This window comes from Echinops telfairi, unplaced genomic scaffold (assembly GCF_000313985.2).
Source record: "Echinops telfairi isolate 266 unplaced genomic scaffold, ASM31398v2 ScPeMD7_7424;HRSCAF=8462, whole genome shotgun sequence".
NCBI classification, from domain to species: Eukaryota; Metazoa; Chordata; class Mammalia; order Afrosoricida; family Tenrecidae; genus Echinops; species Echinops telfairi.
Genome location: NW_022111324.1, coordinates 24,980,366 through 25,002,795, shown reverse-complemented (window position 1 = coordinate 25,002,795; position 22,430 = coordinate 24,980,366). Strand labels below are relative to the sequence as shown.

Genomic DNA, 22,430 nt, shown 5'->3' with positions numbered 1-22,430 from the left:
GGAGCTGGGCTTGCAGACTCACAGACGTGGAGCTGAGCCTCTGAGCTCTCAGCTCAGAGGCCCAGTGGAGTGGGGTGCTCCAGGCTCTTCCTGCAGGAACCTGGGCTTGGGGACCCACAGAGCTGGAGCAGAATGCCTTCAGGTTGGGGCTCGGGGTGGAATGGCATGTCCCTTTGGGCATTTATTTTCGAAGCTGAAAGAACTTTGTAACCTGTCCTAAGAAGCGACTCCCCTCGGATCATTTCTCACTGGCATCACGACTTGTGAACTTCCTCCATAAACCCCTTTACCCACGAACCCTGTCTGTGAGGTCTGTGTAACCTATGGCAACAGAGAGTAGAACCCAGAGAGGTATAACAGAAGACAACACCGGGGGCGGGGTTACAGAGCAATGGATGTGCATGCCCAAAGGTCCGCTTCCACATCCAGTCTTCTACTGATTACACATCGGCCTCATGGGCAGAGTCTGACAAGCAAGAGCAGAGGCCCTCGCGTCTGTTTCCAGGAGACCCCACATGTGTCTGGGATGCATGGCTCTGATTAAGAACCACTGCCTAAAACCTTGCCAAACACCTGGTCTGCAGAAAAACACAGCCTCTCCTCTCCGACATGTAGAGCACTCATAAAAGCTAATCTCTATGAAGCCTTCGCGTATAATTAGAAAGGAGAAGCGATGATGATTTCACCGTAGCCAAACTTGGAACTCCAATAACAACGCCCACTCAGGGCCGCAATGTTAGGAATCTTTTACTCGGCTGTGACGTGAACAGAAAAACCTACCTCTGTGCCTAATGCTTGTTGTATTGTCTTCAAGCTTCTGAAGCTTCTCGGGGCCAAACCTAAGCGATTTTTTCACTGAATGGGACCTTTAAAAAGAGCAGTCTCTGGAGAGAGGCTTGCTAAGTTTTGAATCCAAACTCTGCCATTGAAAACCTGTGATGTGGGGCAAGTTATCACTAGAATATTATAGCAAGTGCTATGATAAATAGCCATCATTATTATAAATGACCATGTGATTAGTAATGCTCATGACAGAGCAATCAGGGCGGGGGGTGGTGATGTCACCTTCACCATCTGCGAGGGCTTTGACTTCTGGAAAGAGGAGCAGGAGTCATTCGGAAAGAGGGACTTAAGTGCGTCAGTTCTGATACAAGTCACCTAAACCTCTTAGGCAGGTGGAGCAGGGCCAGAGCTCTGCTATCCAGGACATACAAACAGTGATGTCGCATGATGCTCCCAACTGCCCCAATAGGTGCAGACGCTCATGTCATTTTTGCCACGTGTAAGTCTCATGAGTTCCTAGGGCATAAAGAGCATCACATACCAGAACTCCAAAGCTGCGGATACTTTTCAAGACAGACGGACAAGACCCGCAGTTAGCAAAGGAGCCAGGAAACCAAAATCGTAACTCTCCATCACCTTTTTCCCCGCCAGCTCCACACACGGCTCCTCCTCAGGGCAGTACAAGACAGCCATTTGCTTTAGGAAGACAGGAGGCAGGAAAAGGTTTGCCAGTGGATGACCCCTCCCCTCGTCTTCTGCTTCTTCATCCACCAGAAGCAGCTACTGCCTCTTCCAGTTATTGTGAGCACATCCTCACAAGAAATTTGCTCTGAGCGATCTTTTCAAAGGTACACATTGTCAACTTCCACGTGCCTGAGGTCACCCCCACCTCCTGGTAAATATAATGGAAGGGGATTGGACCCACAAAGAAATATATTGGCATCTCTTGCCACTGTCCAAAACCATGCAACCCAATTAGAATCAAGAATCCTTGAACAGGAGAAATTCCAGAGAGAACGAAGGAGAAGGTGCACAGGAGAACAAGGTCCAGAAAAACCAAGGCACTGCCGACTCAGAAATCACCACAGCCTTTCATACAGTGTAGCGAAATCAGTCCTGTCCTTTTTGCTTCCATTAATCCAGACTGCTCCCATTTAGATATTAACTTCAGCCAAGTGACAGTGACCATCTCTGAGTTACAGTGCTGAGTACCACATAAGGCTCACCCGTCTTCTCATACTCAAACGGCCTGAACACAAGAAAAGTTCACAACATCTAAGCAGTACAGGAAGATCCCACACGGTGGTAGAGGAGGAGGATATACACACACAAGGCATGAGAAGGAAGGCATCATTACTAGAAAGCTGGGAGACATTGCTGTCACAGCACTTAAGCACAGTCATAGGTAAATGCATATTCTTCCCAAACACAATCGTTTCAGGTGATGTAGGAATTTTCATAGTGATTGGAAACAGTATCAAACAAACCCAATAGACTGTCTCACACAACAATGAAGGAACAGGAACAATCTTGTTTCAGTTGTCTCCCCTTCTGATACTATTCTCACTATCTTTCGCTCACTCCCTCCTTCTTTCCCTCACTCATTGAGCCCTGGTGATGTAGTGGGTTACTGTGGGACTGATAACCTCAAGGTCATCAGTTTGAAACAAGCAGCCACGCCACAGGGGAAACACGAGGCTTGCTGCTCCCATGAAGAGCTACAGTTTCCCACCTGGGAGGGGCCCTCTGCCTGCCCCTGCAGGCCTTAGCCCCTTACCTGAATCTGCCCTCTAGCTCAATGCCACCGTCCTAGAGCCCCTCTCCCAAGCCCTGGACCAAATGGAAACAATAAGGCTACCTTTTGCAACAAAAATTAAGATAGAGTTACAGTCTCAGAAACCCACAGGGAATGTTCTACCCTGCTGTGTGGGGTCCCGTGAGTTGGAATGGACGGCTTTGAGTTTTACACACACACACACACACACACACACACACACACACACGCACATACATATGTGTGTGTCTGTGTGTATAGGTGTATATATGTGTGCATACTTAAGTAAAAAAGTATATATATAAGTACAGAAAATTGGGTAGATTAGTTCACAAGACTCCTTGAAAGGATCAGAAGCAAAATGCTTCCACCTCATACACAGAGACTACATGTAAAATTGCCGTCTTTCATTTTTAAAAAGAAAAAGGCGTTTATCCATTGCATCTTCTAGCACACAAGGACCTAAGAACAAACATCAACTGAGCCGTAGGGAGCAAACGGCTTCCCTTCCCTCATGGAGAGTACCCAGGGAGCAGGGGAAACCCAGCGCTCGTTCCTTCCTGAACTTGGCACTCAGCTGCTGGCCCACGTGAGGCGGGAGCTTCAAGTCCACCTGGGAAGGAAGGCCTGGCAGCCTCGCCCCAGCAGCACAGTCCTCCTGGGACACACACGGCGCTGGGGGTCAGAACCAACTGGGCAGCCACTGGTGTGGTTTGGCTGTGGGTCTTTCGTCCAGCAGTCATTTCTCCGGCTACCCTTACCTCAGCAGTGGGATCACAAGGCACCCCCCCCAGCCCCCACCCCCGAACCTTGTTGGCAAAAGTCACCATCCAAAGGCCTACCTGCAGCACGGGGCTATGGTCAAAATTGTAGGCGCTGGGTCTTCCTTCTAGGGTCGAAAAGGCCACGTTTCCCCCCGTGAGAGGAGAGATGTCACTGAATTCGTCGGTGCACAAGGCCTGCTGCTCATCCTCTCCCGTCCGGATGAAGCCACGGTTTGCCTTCAGGTAGGTGTTCTCGCAGGAGCCGCTGTAGTACTGGTAGGGGACCCAGGGCCCGTCTTCCCGCGTGCGCTTGTAAATGGCAAAGCTCTCCGGGCGGCTGGTGTAGAACTTGAGACGCACGTAGGTGATGTCAAACGCTTTTCCTGTGGGACAAGCATAGCAAAGTCCCTAAGTCAAATGTATGAAGCAAAAGAAACCCCCCACATCACCTGCTCTTTTTGGGAACTGGACAAAGAAAGCAGGTACAAGTGTCCTATGTCTGAGACTACGGCAGTGCCAGCCCAGAGACTGTGACCAAGAGGTTATTCTGAAACTGGAAATAGCATCTCTTCCCACAAAAATGGCCGGTGACACAGCTGGATGCATAAGCTGACTCTTTTATCTTGAAAAATGGCTGCGGATCTTACGGCCCCATTGAAAGAAAATTAAAGCTGCAGAGAAGAAGCACATTTATTTTTACTACTAGTGTTTTGATGGCTCACTTAAGATAAAATTAACAGACCACATCAACAGGCTGATTAGAAAGGAAGAACGAAGGTGTCTGTCATGATTATTTTTGTAATCTGGTCTCTTAATAAAACAGCAACTGCTTTCAAATGAGAAAGGGAAAAAAAGGCTTTCCACATGGGTCTCCTGTGCACTCTGCATTCTCACTGCCTGTAATTTTAACTTCTGGGTGCGGGCAGACATCGTTAGCACGATTCTTCTGCTTATCCACCAGCTGAAGAAAGGAAAAGAAAGGAAGAAACCTGAGGAGGAGGACAGTGGCTGGGAGACCGGGCCAGGAGCAGAACGGGAAAAGAGGAAGAAAAAAAGTTCCTCTAGTGGCTGAACAAAGAGATGGGAACGAGGAAAAAGGAGAAAGGAGGCTTAAGGAGGATTTGTCTACTTGGGTACAAAAGAGAGTATCTGAGACGTGTAAGGTGGGGTGGGGGTGGGGGGCAGGACAGGGAGGAGCCAAGGGCTGGCATCCCAAGGTCCCTGGGTCAGACAGTTCCCTGGTCTTCAGGCTAGGCAAGCTGAGGTTGTCAGCCAGGGAGTCTTCAGGTGAGGATAGGAGACACTGTGGGGCTGTTGATAATCTCCATTCATTCACAGATTGCGTCCATCCATTCTTTGCTGCTTCTATACTGCAGTGGAGACGAGTATGCTCAGTGAGCACTTTTGAGCGGGACTCCACTCAACCCTCTGTTCCGCTCCACACACTGGGGAACCTGGATGTGTTCGACAGAAAGGGTCCTTGTGCTCCCAGAGCATACAGTCCTTTCCCCAGGTGGATTCACCCCACAGGAATATCCACCCTAACCCTCCATCCCTATAACACCCAGGAACACCTGTCCTCTCAGAAGTGCTGCCTGGAATCCCTTTCAAACAAACCAACCAACCAGGGGGCCTGGGCTGACACAGCAGTTATGCTTAGGCCCTCCTCAAGTTCCTTGGCTAGGGGCCCAGCCTCTCACACACCTTCTCAGTGCAGCCAAGGGCTCTCTGCCTGGAGGGGGGGTGGGGGTGTCCACTGGTGTCCAGCTGCTGGATCCAGGTAAGGGAAAAGAGAAAGAAAACCCACCTAAGCTATGTGTCCAGGCGACAGTCTTCCATTTGTGACCCCTTTCTTTCTTTTTTTTGTTTTTGAGTTATGTTCAGCAAAATTGCATTTCTGTGTAATATATTTTTTTAATATTTTGTGCTTTCACATTTTAAAAAAATTTTTATTTTTAAAATTGTTTTATTAGGGGCTCATACAACTCTTATCACAATCCATACATACATCAATTGTATAAAGCACATTTGTACATTCATTGCCCTCATCATTCTCAAAATATTTGCTCTCCACCTAAGGCCCTGGCATCAGCTCCTCATTTCCCCCCTCCCTCCCCACTCCCCCCTCCCTCATGAACCCTTGATAATTTATAAATTATTATTTTGTCATATCTTGCCCTGTCTGGCATCTCCCTTCACCCACTTTGCTGTTGTCCGTCCCCCAGGGAGGAGGTTACATGTACATCCTTGTAATCGGTTCCCCTTTCCAACCCACCATTCCCTCTACCCTCCCAGTATCACCACTTACACCACTGGTCCTGAAGGGATCATCTGCCCCTGGATTCCCTGTGTTTCCAGTTCCTATCTGTACTAGTGTACATCCTCTGGTCTAGCCAGACTTGCAAGGTAGAATTGGGATCGTGATAGGGGGTGGGGGATGGAGGAAGCATTTAGGAACTAGAGGAAAGTTGTATGTTTCATCGTTGCTACATCGCACCCTGACTGGCTCGTCTCATCCCCAAGACCCCTCTGTAAGACTGCTTTCTTAACTTTCCCTCTCACATCATAGAATAGAGATGTAAATGACTGCCCCCTATATACATAACAGAATCCTTGAGTGGGGCAAATAATTAACATGCTCAGGACCAACTGAAAGGTTCAAGGTTCGAGTTAACCCAGAAGCATCTGGGGGGAAATGTCTGATGACCTGCTTCTGGACCACCACCCATTGGAGCCTGGCAGAGCCAGTTCTGCCCTGATGCACATGGGGTCACACCGGTCAAAACCGATGCGATGACACCGTTTGTTTGAAATGTCGGCTGCACACACTCACACACGATCTTAAACACAAAGCCATGTGCATAATTGCAATCCCACATGAAGAAGCCTGTGACAGCGGGAAGTGCATATTGTTTGGGGAGCATGTATGAAGGTCACCAAGTCTACATTTATGAGGCCAAGAAAAGATTCCTAGAGGAAGTGGCACCTAAAGCCAAGACAGGAATAATGCAGAGGAACTACCTAAGCACACAGGCAGTGGTTGAGCAGTCAGACGAACGGCACTGCCGTATGAGAGCTCAGAGGATAAAGCGGTGGGCGCTGCGTGAATCAGTCCAGAGGTGTGGCCAGACCTGAAGGAGAAGCTGGACATGAGGTCAAGAAGCAGCAGAGCCTGCCAGGAGTCGGGCACATGCTACAGAAACTGAGCAAGCACAGGAGGACGCATGCCAGGAAATATAGTCAGGGTTGACGTTTAGGAAGATGTGTCTGGCCGATGTAAAGACTGGGTTGGGAGAGGAAGCCGCCAAGGTAGGGAGATCAGTTTCAAAGACAGGGCAGCGATCCAGGAGAGAGGGCAGTGCACTATATAAGATGGAATAGGAAATGAATGGATTTGAGTGATATTTAGAAGACGGATATCATTATACGTTGACAGCTAATGTGCGGTGAAGAGGAGTAGGAGCCATTGACACAGGGCCTGTTGGCATAGCCTCATGACCAAAGCTTCTCTTTCTTCTTCTATGAGGTGGAAAGAATAAGAGTAACAGCCAGATGTCTAGTTCAAGCAGCCAAAGGAGAGTCCCATTCACTGCTACAGAGGCGCATATGCAGACCTGGAGGCAAAGGCAGGGGATGAGGAGTTCGATTTCAGATACACTAGTTCAGAGGGGGGTCACCCAAGAGGAATGTCCAGTAGGGAGCTGGTGAGAGTAGGCTGAAGATCTGAGAGAGGTTAAACATGTAGAGTTGGAGTTCATTAGCATATAGATGAGTCTTGAGAATTGGGGCTTGGCAGCTAACTGGGCTGGGTGAAAAGAAAAGCTGGCCTTTGAGACTGTACTAAAGAGTACCAACATCGAAGTACGGAGGTCTAGATATGTTCACTCTCACGGACTCCCCCCTTCCTCTTATCTGTCCTTCCTACCCGTTCCACGCTGACAGAATAAGAAGGTAGACACAGGTCTCCTGAGTCTTAGTCCAATGGCACCTACTACATAATCAACAAGAACAGGAAAGATGAGGAAGCACACCAGCCTGTGTGATCACGAGGTGTCGAAGAGATCAGGTATCAGGCAACCAAGAAGAAAAAAATCATATCATTATGAAGGAGGAGGGTGTGGATCTGTAGGCCATCTGTAGTCAACTGGACAGAAGGGTGGCAGGGAGGAGACCAGCCAGTCAGGGTGCAGTATAGCAACAATGAAACATACAACTTTCCTCTAGTTCTTAAATGCTTCCCACACCACCACCCCACCCACCACCATCATGATCCCAGTTCTACCTTACAAATCTGGCTAGACCAGAGGGTGTACACTGGTACAGATAGGAACTGGAAACACAGGGAATCCAGGACAGATGATCCCTTCAGGACCAGTGGTGAGAGTACCGATACCAGGAGGGTGGAGGGAGGGTAGAGTACAAAGGGGGAAAAGATCACAAGGATCTACATATAACCTCCTCCCTGGGAGACAGACAACAGAAAAGTGGGTGAAGGGAGACGTCAGACAGTGTAAGATATGACAAAATAATAATAATTTATAAATTGTAAAGGGTTCACTGGGGTGAGGGGTGAGGAGGGAGGGGGAAAAATAAGGAGCTGATACCAAGGGCTCAGGTACAAAGCAAATGTTTTGAGAATGATGAGGGCAATAAATGCACAAATGTGCTTGACACAAAGTATGTATGTATGGATGGATTGTGATAAGCGTTGTATGAGCCTCCAATAAAATGATTTTTTTTTAAATCAAACAGGAGTCCCTGGAGATGCCAATGGCTAACCTGCTCAGTTTCTAAACAAAAAGGTGTCGGTTCAAAAAACACCCAGAGACACCTCTGGGGAAAGGCCAGGCAATATGCTTCCAAAAAGTTAGCCACTGAAAACCCAATGGAGCCCGCTTCTATTCTGACACTTAAGGGGTCACGACGAGTCAGAGTCCGGTGAACAGCACCTGGTTACAAAAAACAAGAAAACCTGTATTTTTAAGGTAAAGCAGTTACGCCAAACAACTAAGGAAGTAAGCACAACCCTGGAATATGTTTCAGCAAGAGTCCAAGCCGAACATTTCCCAGGTGCATGCGCATGAAGACGAACCACGGAAGCACACAGCCGCTGGGAAATATTTAGCTTCTGAATCTTCTGCCCCTTCCCTTCCCTCCTGCCACATCCCTTCCATAAACAAAAAAGGGAGAGAGAGAGAGAAAAGCTCATGTGCAGATGTCTAGAATGAAGCTCACAAAATTAACTAATACTTCCTGCTCCAAACCTTACAGTAAGTTCCTGCTGGCTGAGGAACTGAGTTCAGGGAAGGGGCCGCCTGAACAATGAGAACCCAGCCTTTGTTCACTGGGGGCCAGGCCAAGGAATGCTGCAGAAGCCTCCTACATGGGGAAGTATTTCCAACCTCTGAGTCGGGGAGAACCCCTCCCTGTCTTAGAATTGATTCAAGTACTGAGGGCTGGCTGGGGAACATGAATGCTTCTCTGTTGTGTGGGGCTCAGCAGAATTCCACGAGGCTCTTGCGAAACAAGCCCCTTACAGTGGAGTCCCGAATGACAATGGGGATACAGATTTCTAACAAAATTTCAAAATGCCTTTCCATGCCGAGTTAGGAGAAGAGAAGTCGCTCATTCTCAAGTGTCAAGTCGGGAGTCATAGATTGACTATTGTTCTAAAGAGGATGACTGGACTCCCCGAGGCCAGACTTGATCATCAGGAGAGAACACGTTCATGAAGTCGTAGCACATAAAGTCCGTTAGAGACGGTGGTTGTTTACGATACGGAAGAGGATTCTCCAAACAGTTAACATAAACAGGAGTCACAGAAAGCAACTATTTGAAAACGATTTCAATTCTGCTAGCATGACTGCTGGCTAAGGCGCAAGTTCCCAGGGCAGCATGTACAGCTGCACACCGGCTGTTATTGTTCCGCCTCAGCAGACAGAATGAACAAACACAGCTCAGCAATCACGATGACCAGGCGCCAAATGAGTGCTGAATGTGGGCTCCCGGAGCCAACACACATGGGTGATCTGAAAGTATCAACCCAGACTGGGATGACCTGGGTCCAAGGGGTTGTCCCAACTGCTGGCACATTCTATCCTAATTGCCCCGGTGCTGTAGTTGGTTAGGAATTGGGCTGCTAACTGAAAAACAAGCAGTTCCAAACCACTAGCCGTTCTATGGGAGAAAGATGCACTTCTTCTATTCCTGTAAAGAGTTCCAGTCTCAGAAACACCTGGTGGCAATTCGACCCTGTCCTACAGGGTCGCGATGCACGGAATTGATGCGATGCATGGGAATTGACTTGATGGCCGTGAGCATTCTGGGAAAGCAGGAGTCCCTGGGTGGTGCAAAGGGCTGGCTATTACACCCAAAGGTTGGGAAACTGAGCACCCCGAGAAGTGCCTCTGACAACCTTATAGGGCAGAACTGCCTCCTGTGAATTTCTGAGACAGTAACTCTTCTCGGGTGTAAAAAGTCTCATCTTTCTCCCATGGAGCAACTGGCGGTCTCGAACTATCGCCCTTGTAGTTAACAGTCCATGACGAATAACCACTACACCAACAGGGTCCCTGTGAAGACAGCGCAGGCCATGCTGTGCTATGATCTTCATACAATCACCAAGAGTCAGAGACAGTCAACATCAACTAACAACAATTACCAGTGGAGTAGCTAGTTTCTTTCCTTAAACCTCATCTAGGAAATAGATTTTTTTAAATGTATCATCCCGTTCCATTCTTTTATGTTTCAGTACTCCCTTTTCATGACCACTTTCTTTGTCCATCGACTAATGCCAAAGAGAACAAGGGGAATGGCTCATGGGAATACCTAGAGATCACCCCCAATTATGAGTGAGGGCAAGTGACATATATAGATTTGTATATAGTCATACTTTAAAGCTTTGCTTATTCAAAAAATGTAAGAGAATTCACAATTTGATAAATGCTCGCTCTCAACAGCTTGTGTCTCCCAGGTACAGGCGGCAATAAGGACTTCCTCTCCCACTGTGTCCGTGATAGGAACAGAAAGCCGTGCTGCCAGCCATAGCGAGTGTCTCCACGCTGAGCTACCACAGCGAAATAAGACAAAGCAGGCAGGGAAAAGACACGAAGCATCATTTTAGATACTTTCCTTTAAAGTTAGCAACATTTTATGCCAAAGATTATTTATTAAAAGAGCGACATTATACCATGACTACGAAACTAAGGGGAGCCCTGGTGGCATAGTGGTTTACAAGTTGGGTTGTGAATCAGAAGGTCAACAGTTCGAAACCACCAGCTGCTCCATGGGGAAAAGATGAGACTTTCCATTCCCGTAAAGAGCTACAGCCTGGAAAATGCACAGGGGCAGGCCTACTCTGTCCTAGAGGGCTGCCATAGGTTGGCCTCAACTTGATGGCAGTTGAGTTTGGTTTGAATTTCATGGAACTAAGGAGAACACAAAAAAGTTTTGAAATCAGACTGGTGTAATTAGGGAGAAGACAGTCTTATACTCCGTTAGGGAAACTAGATGCCCTCTAAGGTATCAAACTTAAAGTTCAAACCAGAGAAGATCGTTCTATTCTATCCCCTTCCCCTCCTAGCCATTATGTGGTGCTACTACTGAACAGGATGATGGTAGTGATCTGGTGCAGCAGGCTCCCAGAAAGCTCCAGTAAGCAGAAGGACCAGTCCTGATTACGTCAACACAGTAATTCAACACAAGATCACCATAAAGTCATAATGAGGATGGGAGAGGGACTCTGTAAATGAATAGGAGAAAAATCAAACTGCTGGGAGGTCTATTTCAAATAGCAAAATTTACTGGTTGGACATGACAGTCACTTGCCATTATCAAGAGTAAGAAAAACTTTGCCTGATTTATGCCTCTTTGCCATCTCATCCAAAACCTTTATGAAAAAAGACAAAATATTCCCAAGTGAAATTCCAAACCAAGAACTGGGGCATTCAATGCCTTATTAACCCAAAGCTCATTCTTTCAAGACTTCAATGCCACATCTTAATTCAGGCTAGTAGGTCACAAACATGCCTGACATCCTTGCGCTGAGCTCTAAGAATGAGGCCAAGGTTTACTCCCACTCATTCCAAGCTGTGGCAGGAAACTCCAGAGAAATCCACTCTGCAGAAGGGAAAACAGAAGGACCACTTCAGGGAACTGAGTGCTATGTCGAACTTATAGGAGTAGCAGAAAGGAAACAAGTTAACTATAATACTAAGGGGATAAAATGACGACATTAAACAGCTATAAAATATAAGCTGCACAAGTAAAACTCATATTCTAAAAATGTGTAGTTTTTAAGACTTTAAAAAGGAAAGAGACATCACAATTTTACGGGAAATTTTTTTCCCCTTTGGTAACATTCATATGCTCTCGGGAATTGGCTATAATTTGGCTTTCATCCATAAGAGAAGGATGAGGAATTGCAAAAGTATAGTGAGAAAACATTAATCTGATTAAAATGAGGTTCTAATATCTAACCGTATAGTATAAATAACAGAACAGGACCACCTTTAATAAGCCCTTCCCACACATAGTCACAGAGAGACTGAGAAATCGTGTACTTTTATTCATTCAACATTTGCTCCATGAATTTAAGTCACTATTTGCTCCATGAATTTAAGTCACTATTTCCCCCTAACAAACTACTCAGAATACTTGAATCTTTTATTTTGCCAGGCATTCCTGTCTTCCTTAATTCCTAATAAACAATTCATCCAAATGGACAAATGAACCATGTGAACATCAGCCTGAACAACGTTGAGACCAGAAGCATCAGATGATGCTCGGATACCCCTACTAACTGCTTGGTTAGGGACTGTGCTGGGAGATCCTGCACAGAGTGAGAGCAAAATGTAGCCTAAAATTCAAAAATCATTAAAAAAGACCAGGCTTACTGGTCAGATAGAAGCGTGTGGAACCCCTGAATGTTATCCTTGGTCAACATTCAGGTCTGAAAAACTGATCTCACTTCTCTGGCTCAGTTTCCAGACAAACAATAGACAGGGGAATAATGACATTAGGGAGGTACACAATACTCAGAATAATAAAAAAGGGCAGGTTTGCCAAGGACAAAGTTCAGAAGGGTTAGGAAAGGAGGAGGAATAGTGACAGGACACACAGAAGAAGTAAAAAAGTGATGTTCCATTGTGGGGATTGCAATCCGTGACATGAAACAAAATGTATACGAATTGCTCAATGGAAAACTGATTTGTTCTGTGAAACTTCACCCAATTCACACAAAACCTTTCTCAAAATAGGCTTCATCAAAGGAGTAAAAAGAATAAAATTTGGGGCAACAACATATCTGACAAGGGTGATAATGGTCTAACCTCTATATGTATAGAAAACTGGAACACTTCAACAAGAAAAAGGCAATCCAATTTTAAAATAGTCAAAGGATATGAACATACACTTTAGCAAAGACAACATTCAGGAAGCTCTATCAAGTGCATGCTCATGGCCATTAGCTATTAGATGCAAATCTAAATTATAATGAGGTACCATCTCACTCCAACAATATGGCACTGATCGAAAAAGAGCCCAAACAAAGAGTGAACAAGAAATGCTGGCTATGGGGAGGAGTTTGGAACCTTTGCAGACTGCTGGTGGGCTGAAAATTGGTACAACCATTATGGAAAATCATATGGCATGTCCTTAAAAAGCTAGAAATAGAAATACCATATAATTTGAACAATCCCACTCCTAGGTATTTATCCTAGAGAAATAAGAGTTGTGGCACACATTGACATATAAACACCCTGTTCATCACAGCATAATTCATTGCAGCAAAATGATACAAACAACTTAAATGCTCATCAACTGAAGAATGCATAAACCAACCATGGTATACTCATACAATGATACTACTCCAGGATAAAGAATAATGACGAATCCTCAAAATATCTTACAATATGGATGAATCTTGGAGGACACTATGTCGAGTGAAATACATCAAACACAAAAGGGCAAATATTGCATGATACCACTATTATAAAAAGTCAAGAGTAGGTTTGTACCTGGAAAGAAGCATTCTTTAAAGATAGGGATAGGAGGGTGGAGGAGGGTAGAATCTAATTTAATTAGATAGGCCACAAGTGCTAACTATAATAAAGAGAAAATAAATACACAATTTTGGGGAAATCAACACACTGGTGACCATGGCAAAAGAAGACAATGAGAAGTATTCAAGAAAATGAGCAACTATAGTCTGTGCTATAATGGATTCAACCCGGCATCAATAAAATATGAGCAGATGCAATCATGTGTGAGTAGATACACACATAGATGTGGATGCTACATAAGTGATGGGGGTCATATGGGTGTAAAATTCTTATATGTATAGGCGTGGCAGGGGATATTTCTACATACACATTTGTAATGCTATGCATAATACTCATATATGTGATAGAGCACAGCTATAGAAACTACTTCAAGACATTGTGACTGAACTACTGAACTTGAAAGGCTAAGGACCATAGCCTTGGGGGGGACATTTAGGTAAACTGGTAAAACATACATAATATGCGAAAATAATGTTCTCAAGGAAGGGACAAGTCAGACAGGGTGCAGTATAACACCGACAAAACGCACAACATTCCTCTAGTTCTTTAATGCCCCACCCCCCTGCATCATGACCCCAGTTCTACCTTACAAATCCTGCTAGACCAGAGTGTGTACACTGGTACAGATAGGATCTGGAAACACAGGGATTCCAGGACAGAGAAACCCCAGGGGACCAATAATCGGAGTGGCGACACCATGAGGGTAAGTGGAAGGTGGCAGAGGAAGGGGGAGAAAGAGGAATGGTCCGCAATGATCGATATATTAAACCAACCTCCCCACTCGAGGGGGGATGAACAAGAGAAACATTGGTGAAGGGAGACAGAGGATGGTGTAAGATATGAAAATAATAAAAACATATCTTTTATCAAGAGTTCATGAGGGGGGGAGGGAGGGAAAAAAGAGAAGCTGATACCAAGGGCTCAAGTAGAAAGAAAATGTTTTTAAAATGATGGTGGCAACACATGTACAAATGTGCTCGATACAACTGATGTACGGATGATTATTAAGAACTGTGAGAGCCTCCTATAAAATGATTTATAAAAGAAAAAAAAGGAAAGAAAAGTAAGCTCTGGTAAGCTTGCGTGCAGTAGGTCGCGGAGCTGCCAGTGACCATCTGAGGAGTATCTGCCATTTCCTTCCTTCCTGGAGCCAAGAAGATGGAGGAGCCAAACTCAAGGAAGCAGTTAGTCAAAGGGATAATGTCCGACATGGCCCAGCCTCCTTTCACTGGAGACCAGCGCTAGAGATTATCTAGCTGCCCCTCTCGCCCATGCTGACCAGGACCATAAGAGAAGACCCACAGAATCGGAGAAATTCCCAAAGGCTATCACCCAAGAGAACCTGAACCAGAAGCAACTTTTCAGCCAAATAATAATACGGGCCTATAAAGTAAACACTACCACCCGTGAAGAATGTGTTCCCGAAACAATGGCCTGTACAAGACCAAAAAGGCAACGTTTGCCAAAGCCAAAGATGAGAAAGCAGGGAGGGACAGGAACACGGGAGGGATGGAACCCAGGGTCCAGGAAGGCTAAGGGGAAAGTGCGGACAAATTTGGGGGGAGGGGGGACTGCAACCAGCATCACAGAATGGGGTGTGTGTGTGTGTGTGTGAGTGATTGGTTGTTAGACTAATTTGCTATGTGCATTTTCACCCAGACTACAACCAAACCTCCCAAAGGATTGAAAGGAAGCGTCTCAACCTCCCGGCACTTACTTGGGGAATGTTTGTGGATGGGGGAGGGAGGGTGAGAAAAGTAAAAATTGTACACGCAAATGACAAATGACACGGTGAAACATGAAACAGGTATGGAGACAGAAATCATGGGAAGAGGAAGCGTAATCTGTACAGGCATATCAGACAGAGATGACCTCTGCCCCCTGAGCCTTGAAGACGTGAACCAGGGAGAAATCTGGGGGAAGAGCATTCTAGGACTGGCAGGGGCAAACACCCCGTGGCAGGAGCTTGCTGGCAAGCGCTGAGCTGTGTGAGGAGGCCGGTCAGTTGGCTGAATGAAGAAGAGTAAGCAGAGAGGAAAGAGTCCTTGCACGAGGTCAGAGAAGCTGGGGCAGGGCGGGCTGCCCCTCATGTAGGAGGTAAGACATTTGCTTTTTACTGAGTGAGATGAAAACCCACTGGAGAGTTTTATTTTTTTAACAAGGCAATCACAGAGCTAGGATTCTGAAGAAGCACTCCACTCTGGCTCCTGGATTGACAAATACAGAGGAGACAACAAAGAAACAAAACCAGCTAGCAGGCTTCTGCAATAATCCAAGCAAAGGGTAATGGTGGTTTGGTCAAGGATGGATGGGGTGGACAGTGATGAAATTTGGACAGATGAGGGGGCTTCAAAATTTCATGGACAATGGAATTAAAAGGTAATAGAACATTTCCACAAATTTGTTGAAGCCCCTTTGTATTACAGGAGGGTAGAGCAGACCCGTCTTACTGATAGATTGGAGGAGGGGTATGTACTTTGGATTAAACACCTGAAAAGATGAAGCTGCCCTGGGCTGAGACAACAAGTATTATAGGTGAAACGGCCGTGGAGGGGGAAATGAAGAAATCGGGAGATCTCAGGGTGTGTTAAGTGAGTCAAATCAGCAATTAAGTATACAAGGGCATTTCAACCGGCTTGTGGGAAAATGCCTTTAGATTGTTTTTTTACCAAATTCATCGAAGTCTTCTGGTACAATCCAGGAGTGCTGGAGAGAGACATCTGAAGGTATCAGCATACAGTCTTTAAAGTCTTGGAGTGATGAAGACATATAGGGAATTGGTAATGTACAGATTAGAAATCTGTGGGTCAGGACCTGGCACACACAAGAGTCACGGCCACAGAAGGAGGCAGAGAATCTCAGAGAGGAATTCCAGAAGCTGAGTTTTCAAAAAGCTTTTAAAGAAGAGAATGCTCAACTGGGAAGGTGAGGAAGATAAAGACTGAGAAGCGCCCCTGGACGTAGCAGCTAGAAGTCAAAGCTGACCTTTAACAATACCTGGTGAAATCACCGGGTGAAAAGGCTGAGAGAATGCTGGGAGGGAACGTGGACCGAGCTACTAAGACAACCTTGCTAAGCAATCTTGCTAGTAAAAAATCCAGTGACTTCTGGAGGGAAGAAGAGAGTTCAAGGAGGAACGGCTTTTGAAAGTGAGAAGAACGCACGTTCTCTTGCCGGGCATGATCTGGTGTGGACCGAATGAATCTCCGGAGCCCTAGGGTGTTCTCTGGTGTGCGGAAGAGCGAGTGGGGATCTGAGAGTCCCACTTTGGTCCATGGCAAAGCTTTTTGGAAGAGTCTTCTCAGAAATGTCTTCCAGAGAGAAAGGCAATGGGTACTCCCAGTATTGTTGCAAGTATCCAGGCTATAGCGTTACCTGCTATCCACACACGTCAAGTGCCACGGAAGCTCTGGAGGCCCACTCCCACTGGAGCAACTGCAGAGCCGGTCTCTCCTGCAGCGGCAGGTCTCAGAGGCCGGCGCACATGAAGGAACCAGACTGGCTCAGAGAATCGCCAAGGGAGCTTTTGAAAGATGTAAACCCAGGGATAAGCATCTTTCCCAGAAGTCCCAATTTTGTTAAGATCTGAATGGAATCCCTAAATCTTTATTTTTCTAGAAGCATACTAGCTAAGGTGATTTTGTTTTTAATGGACAATTAATTGCTTTTGAGAAAGACTGCCCTGTTGAAAGAGCTTCTCTGATCTGATTTTCTCCTTGGAAGATTTAGGTAGGGAACGCTCCCCACCTGAGGGCTGCATGTAGAATAAACTTGGGCTGCCACGTGAACTCTGTCTTCCAACAGCATGCCTATCAAGGCAGCATTTGTTGCAAATGCCAACTGTGTGGCTGAGCGCTGAAGCAAGCTGACAGGGGTCTATCCTCTCTAAGACACACACAGGTTTAAACTCACCCACTGGGCTTGCTTATTCCATCTCCAAGGAGCCCCCAGTGACTGCAAAGCCAAACACAAATTCCTAGCAGAGAGTTCTCTGTGCTAATTTCTTAACCATCCAACTGGTATCACCAAGGCCCTACTTTGCAAGTAAATACACATTCGATTCTACGAAAACTCACCTATTGCTAAGGTAGCAGTTCTCAACCTGGGGGTCGAACAACCCTTTCACAGGGGTCACCTAAGACCACCAGAAAACGCATATTAACAAATATTATAGTGAGACTGCTAGCCATGCTACACCATGCTTCAAGACAAATTTTCATTTATTTGTAATTAGAAACAAATATTTCACAATATGTAACTACATATTGTTTTGTGATTAATCACTATGCTGTAATTATGTTCAATTTGTAACAAGGAAAATACATCCTGCATATCAGATATTTACATTACGATTCATAACAGTAGCAAAATTACAGTTATGAAGTAGCAATGAAAATAACTTTATGGTTGGGGGTCACCACAACATGAAGAACTGTATTAAAGGGTCGCGGCATTAGGATGGTTGAGAACCACTGTACTAAGGGTTTGAGTGGTATTCTGTCCATGTGGGCAGGATTCCCTATAAACCAAAGTCCCACACTCCTTTGGCTCCTGTCCTTCCCCTTCCACCAGCAATTCCTATTACTTAATAAAATAATCGAGGACCAATCAATAGCAATTATCCATGGTAATGGGCAAATTCAGTAATAAAGAGCTGACTTCTGGGTAAATCCTTTTTCTTTGTCCAGAAGCCTAGACTTAATTCTGATCCGTGTCTGAGTCGTGTTGGTTTTTTCAAGGAAAGACCAATGAAGACATGTCTACTTTTCAAAGAAGAGATTTCAGGAATTTATTTTAGATAGATAGATGCTGATCTACTGATTGGTTATAAAAGGACCTTGATATTTGAGATTGTCTTACCACATTTACTGCTGATCTATGTAAAGTTGTTTCCCATTTCAGAAACATGAGGCTACTAATCCCACTCCTAAAGCCAAGCCTTAAGACAGCCCTTCAGTAGTTTAAAAATCTATGACAGAGGTTTCCAAACTACATCTGGAAATTGAATTAGCCCCTGGCCTATCTTTTTGTAAATCAACTTTTATTGGAGCACAGCCACACCCACTCATTTGCATACCCTCTGTGACTGCTTTGCCACTACAGGGACAGCATAAAGCAGTTGTGCCTGAGAGTGCAAAGCCTAAGACAGCGACATTCTGGCCCTTTGTAAGAAAAGCTCACTGACCTGATCTAAGGAAGCAAGCAATGATGAAGATCTCTGCTGAAACAACTTTTACTTATTGTCTGCAGGTCAAACTGTTTTAAATTTTACCTCGTAGAAATCTGAATTTTCTTCCACGACAATCAAAACATATCCACAGAAGGGTTAGAAAGAATCTACTCCGAAATTTGACAGGATTGGTGACCATCAAACTACCAAATAAAAGTAAAAAAGTACTACTACAAAAGAAACGCACTGTCTATTTTAAAAATAGCAAACTGTGAAGCTCTTGTTTCACCAGGTATCCTCCAGTTAGGTCTATACACTTCTGAAGGTGGGACACACAGCTGCTCAGCCTTCCCTGAAGAACTCAGCGCTCTCATTGACCCCGGGCCGTCGTCTGGTGGACAAGGTGAAGCTTCTCAGTGAAATGCTCATAGGGCAACCCCTTGCTATCCTCAGAGAATGAGCAAATGCATCATCGTGATGAAAAAGATTTCCTGGCACAAACTTCCCGACCTTTTGTCATTGATGCAGCTTTCAGTTTTCTTACACCTTTTCCCTAATAAGCCTTTATGGTTAATCCTATCAAGATTATAAAAAAACATTCACCTTAATAACCTTCTGAGGTGACCTCTCTGCCTTGAATTTAACTGCCTAGCAGATCCCTTTGGGAGCCAATGCTTTGATTGGATTTTTCAGGCACCCTAATGAGATAACGACAAGTATATTACTCAGAGAACGTGTCTGCAGCCATCCAGTGATCAGAGACATTATAATGTTTTTTGGTGGCTGTGTGTGTGTGTGTGTATGTGTGTGTGTGTGTGTGTAAACCTGCACACCCATGAACAGGAACCCTAGTAGCAGTGACTTTTTTAAACATACCTTCATATATTTGATCCCTAGAACTTGTTTTATGACTTCATAGAAAGTGAAAATGCTGCTCATCTTTTTGCCTGCTCACTCACCAGAGCACGGGTGAAGAGGGGGGGATGCGTGGTGAGCAGGCAGTAAGATTAGCCACTAAAATGAGAGGATGCAGATTTAATTCATTCTGAAAATCCAATCTGTAATCCTATTTTTTTAGCTCTTATTTTGGCCCATAAAAATGAACTGGGTATGTGAGAAACCACGCTGTTGGGGAAAGTGGCAGCATTTCCAGCTTCCACAACCCAAATGCAGGCTTCCTAAGCAGGGCGAGCAGTCCGTGGAGGGAACCTGATTAGTCAAGTCGGACCAGCCATCGAGGCTGGGATAGCAGGATAAATGACATGTTGAAAACTGCAAATAAAATGGAAAATGCGGATAGATGTCATTTAGATCTCGACAAGAACCTCCTTCCCTTGTCCTCTGAGCTAGGAATTCAGTGTCACACAAGGCCTCCTTGTGCTTCTGCTCTGCGGAGCGGATGGACAATTTACATCACGAAAGTCCCCTGGCAGCTGGCACTCTATCCACAAGCGAATGATTGTGAGCAGATGCCCTCAGACGATAAGTATAAACGAATACACCCCCTCTTCATGTTTCATTCATCTTTCCTCTCTGCGGGGGAGTGGAAATGCCCTGTCTTCACACTACCCTTTCATGAGCAGAGGCTGTCCCTCCTGTCCACCCTTCATCTGCATTGGCTGTGCCTGAACTTGCTATCGCATTCCTGATTAAATTGCCTGTACCCCCTGGCCCCAAGATCTAAGATGCATGCCATCTGCCCGAGACTATCTGCCAACAACCCTGACACTCCTGGATGTATTTGCCTACTTTTTTCCTGATGACTTGGATTCCAATAAAATACTTCCTAATATAGTCTCGATTTTGACCATTTGATAACCACAACAGAATCAAAATGTTCAACCAAAAGTCAAGCAAAACGATTGGTGTACTTAGCGATTGGTGTACTTAGCATTAGATTAATAGTGTTTAAATAAGCTTTTCTAATTATAATTAGATCACCCTCTCTTCACTGTGAAGGTGCAAGTCCCATGGGGCAGTTCTACTTGGTCCCACAGGGTGGCTATGAGCCGAACTGACTCCACAGCCCTGAGTTTGGTTTTTGTGGGTGCTTGCTATCCCCCTGACCATACGTTATCAGTTTAGAACAAACAGTTTTAAATTTCTCTTCAATTGGAAAGTAATAAGGAATCTGACAGGTAATTATCAAATGCCCCTCTCCAGCAGGGAGAAGCACACAGGGCTCCCTCCCCAAATAGTTGTATATATTATGTGTGCACTAGACTCCGTGAAGGGTCCAAGAATTTCATCTATTTATATAACATTTCAGGTAAGTCGGCCAGATTCCCAGTGCTTCAGAAACACGGGCCCTTCTTATCTGCTTTTCCCTCCAAGCATTCAGCAGTGCTATCAGAAGCAATGTTCTTCAAATCCATCCTTAGCCATATTTCAAACAGACAGAGCTGCACTTCTCATCCATGGGAGTATTTCAATGCTCCCGCAATGGGACTTGTTCTACCTTTCTATTTACATTCTGGAGAACAGCCAAAGTCCTTTCTAGCTCTTTGATCTGCTGCCAGAGACTTGGTATCCAATACCTACCTAGAAGAAATTCTCTTAGGAGACTCCATGACTGAAAAGGAGCTAAGCCAGAGAGGTAGAATATGCTACATGCCCACCCCACATTACCTCGATTCCCACCTGAAGCCTCTGTGCGGCTACAGGCCCAATGCTACCTCCCCAGGCATGTTAATACAAGGCGTCCTACGCTGAACAATTGGGCTTCGTTTTTTACGTCCCCAAACCATAGTCGGAAACTAGCCCCTTGTCACTTGAAACCTCCGTGCCGCTCTTGGCATGTTTATTATCCATAACCATGTTTTACTTTAAGCCACTCTTTACCCCCCTCCCTCTGAATCTTACCTGCCATTTCCCAAGTTTAGCTCAATTTGTTACGAATGACATTTTCAATTTGGACCATCTTACTTTTCTAATGACTTAAAAGGCAAGCCATATAGAGTACTCAGGCATTTATTGTTTGGGTAGTTTCTTTCTCCAACAAGAGTTTAACTTATTCAAAGCAAGGGACTCTGCCTATAGTTTTGGTGCTATTAGATGCAGGGGCGTCAGCTCTGGACGGGCTATGTGCCGCAGAACAGCATGCTGCGGGTCCTTCGCCATCGTGAAGATAATTGGCAAGTGCGACTGCATTTTTGCAGCTAGTGTGAATTTTAAGTCCCATCCGACATAGAGGGGCCATCAGACAATATTCTGTTGCGATCCACACAGCTTTCATTGGCTCAATTTCGGAAGCAGGCCACCAGGTCTCTCTCTAGTCATAGTCTGAAAGCTCTGTTGAAAGCCATCCTCCACGAATGACCCAACTGGTATAAGAAATTCCAGTGGCATCGCTTCCAATATCACAGCCAGCAAGCAAGCCACAACACCAAGACATTCTGAGGGATGCATGGTGGCTACTTTTGGGGTCCTAAAATAATAATTTTCTGAATACGGCCCAGAGTTGAAAAAGAAAGGAAAAAACGGACATATACACACAAAGTTTGCTAACACAGCCCATCTCATAGCGGCCCTATGAGGCCAGACAGACGCGCCCTGTGGGAATCCAAGATGTAACTCTTTACAGGAGAAGAAAGCCTTGGCGTTCTCCCAAGTGCCTGGTAGCTCTGAACTGACATGTGGTGAGCAGGCAGCACGTACCCATTAGGCCACCAGGTCCTCAATAAGTCAGAATCAACCCGGTGGCAGTGAGAACATAGTCCAAATATGATTGATGGGGTAATCTGACAGCCTATTCCATACTCCATTTCTTAGAAAATGGTGGTCAAGGGGGAACCAATTACAAGGATCTACATATAACCTCCTCCCTGGGGGATGGACAACAGAAAAGTGGGTGAAGGGAGACGTTGGGCAGTGTAAGA

At 45.4% G+C, this 22,430-nt stretch overlaps 1 protein-coding gene across 1 annotated transcript in view; it reads right to left on the bottom strand.

The window, feature by feature from the left end:
* The window catches only part of LAMC1 (laminin subunit gamma 1), a 171,383-nt gene that overhangs the window by 44,941 nt on the left and 104,012 nt on the right, over nt 1-22,430 (bottom strand). The window contains exon 2 of the mRNA XM_013005679.2: nt 3,400-3,704. Within this exon, the coding sequence (XP_012861133.1) occupies nt 3,400-3,704 (305 nt within the window). The remainder of the gene's footprint in view (nt 1-3,399; nt 3,705-22,430) is intronic.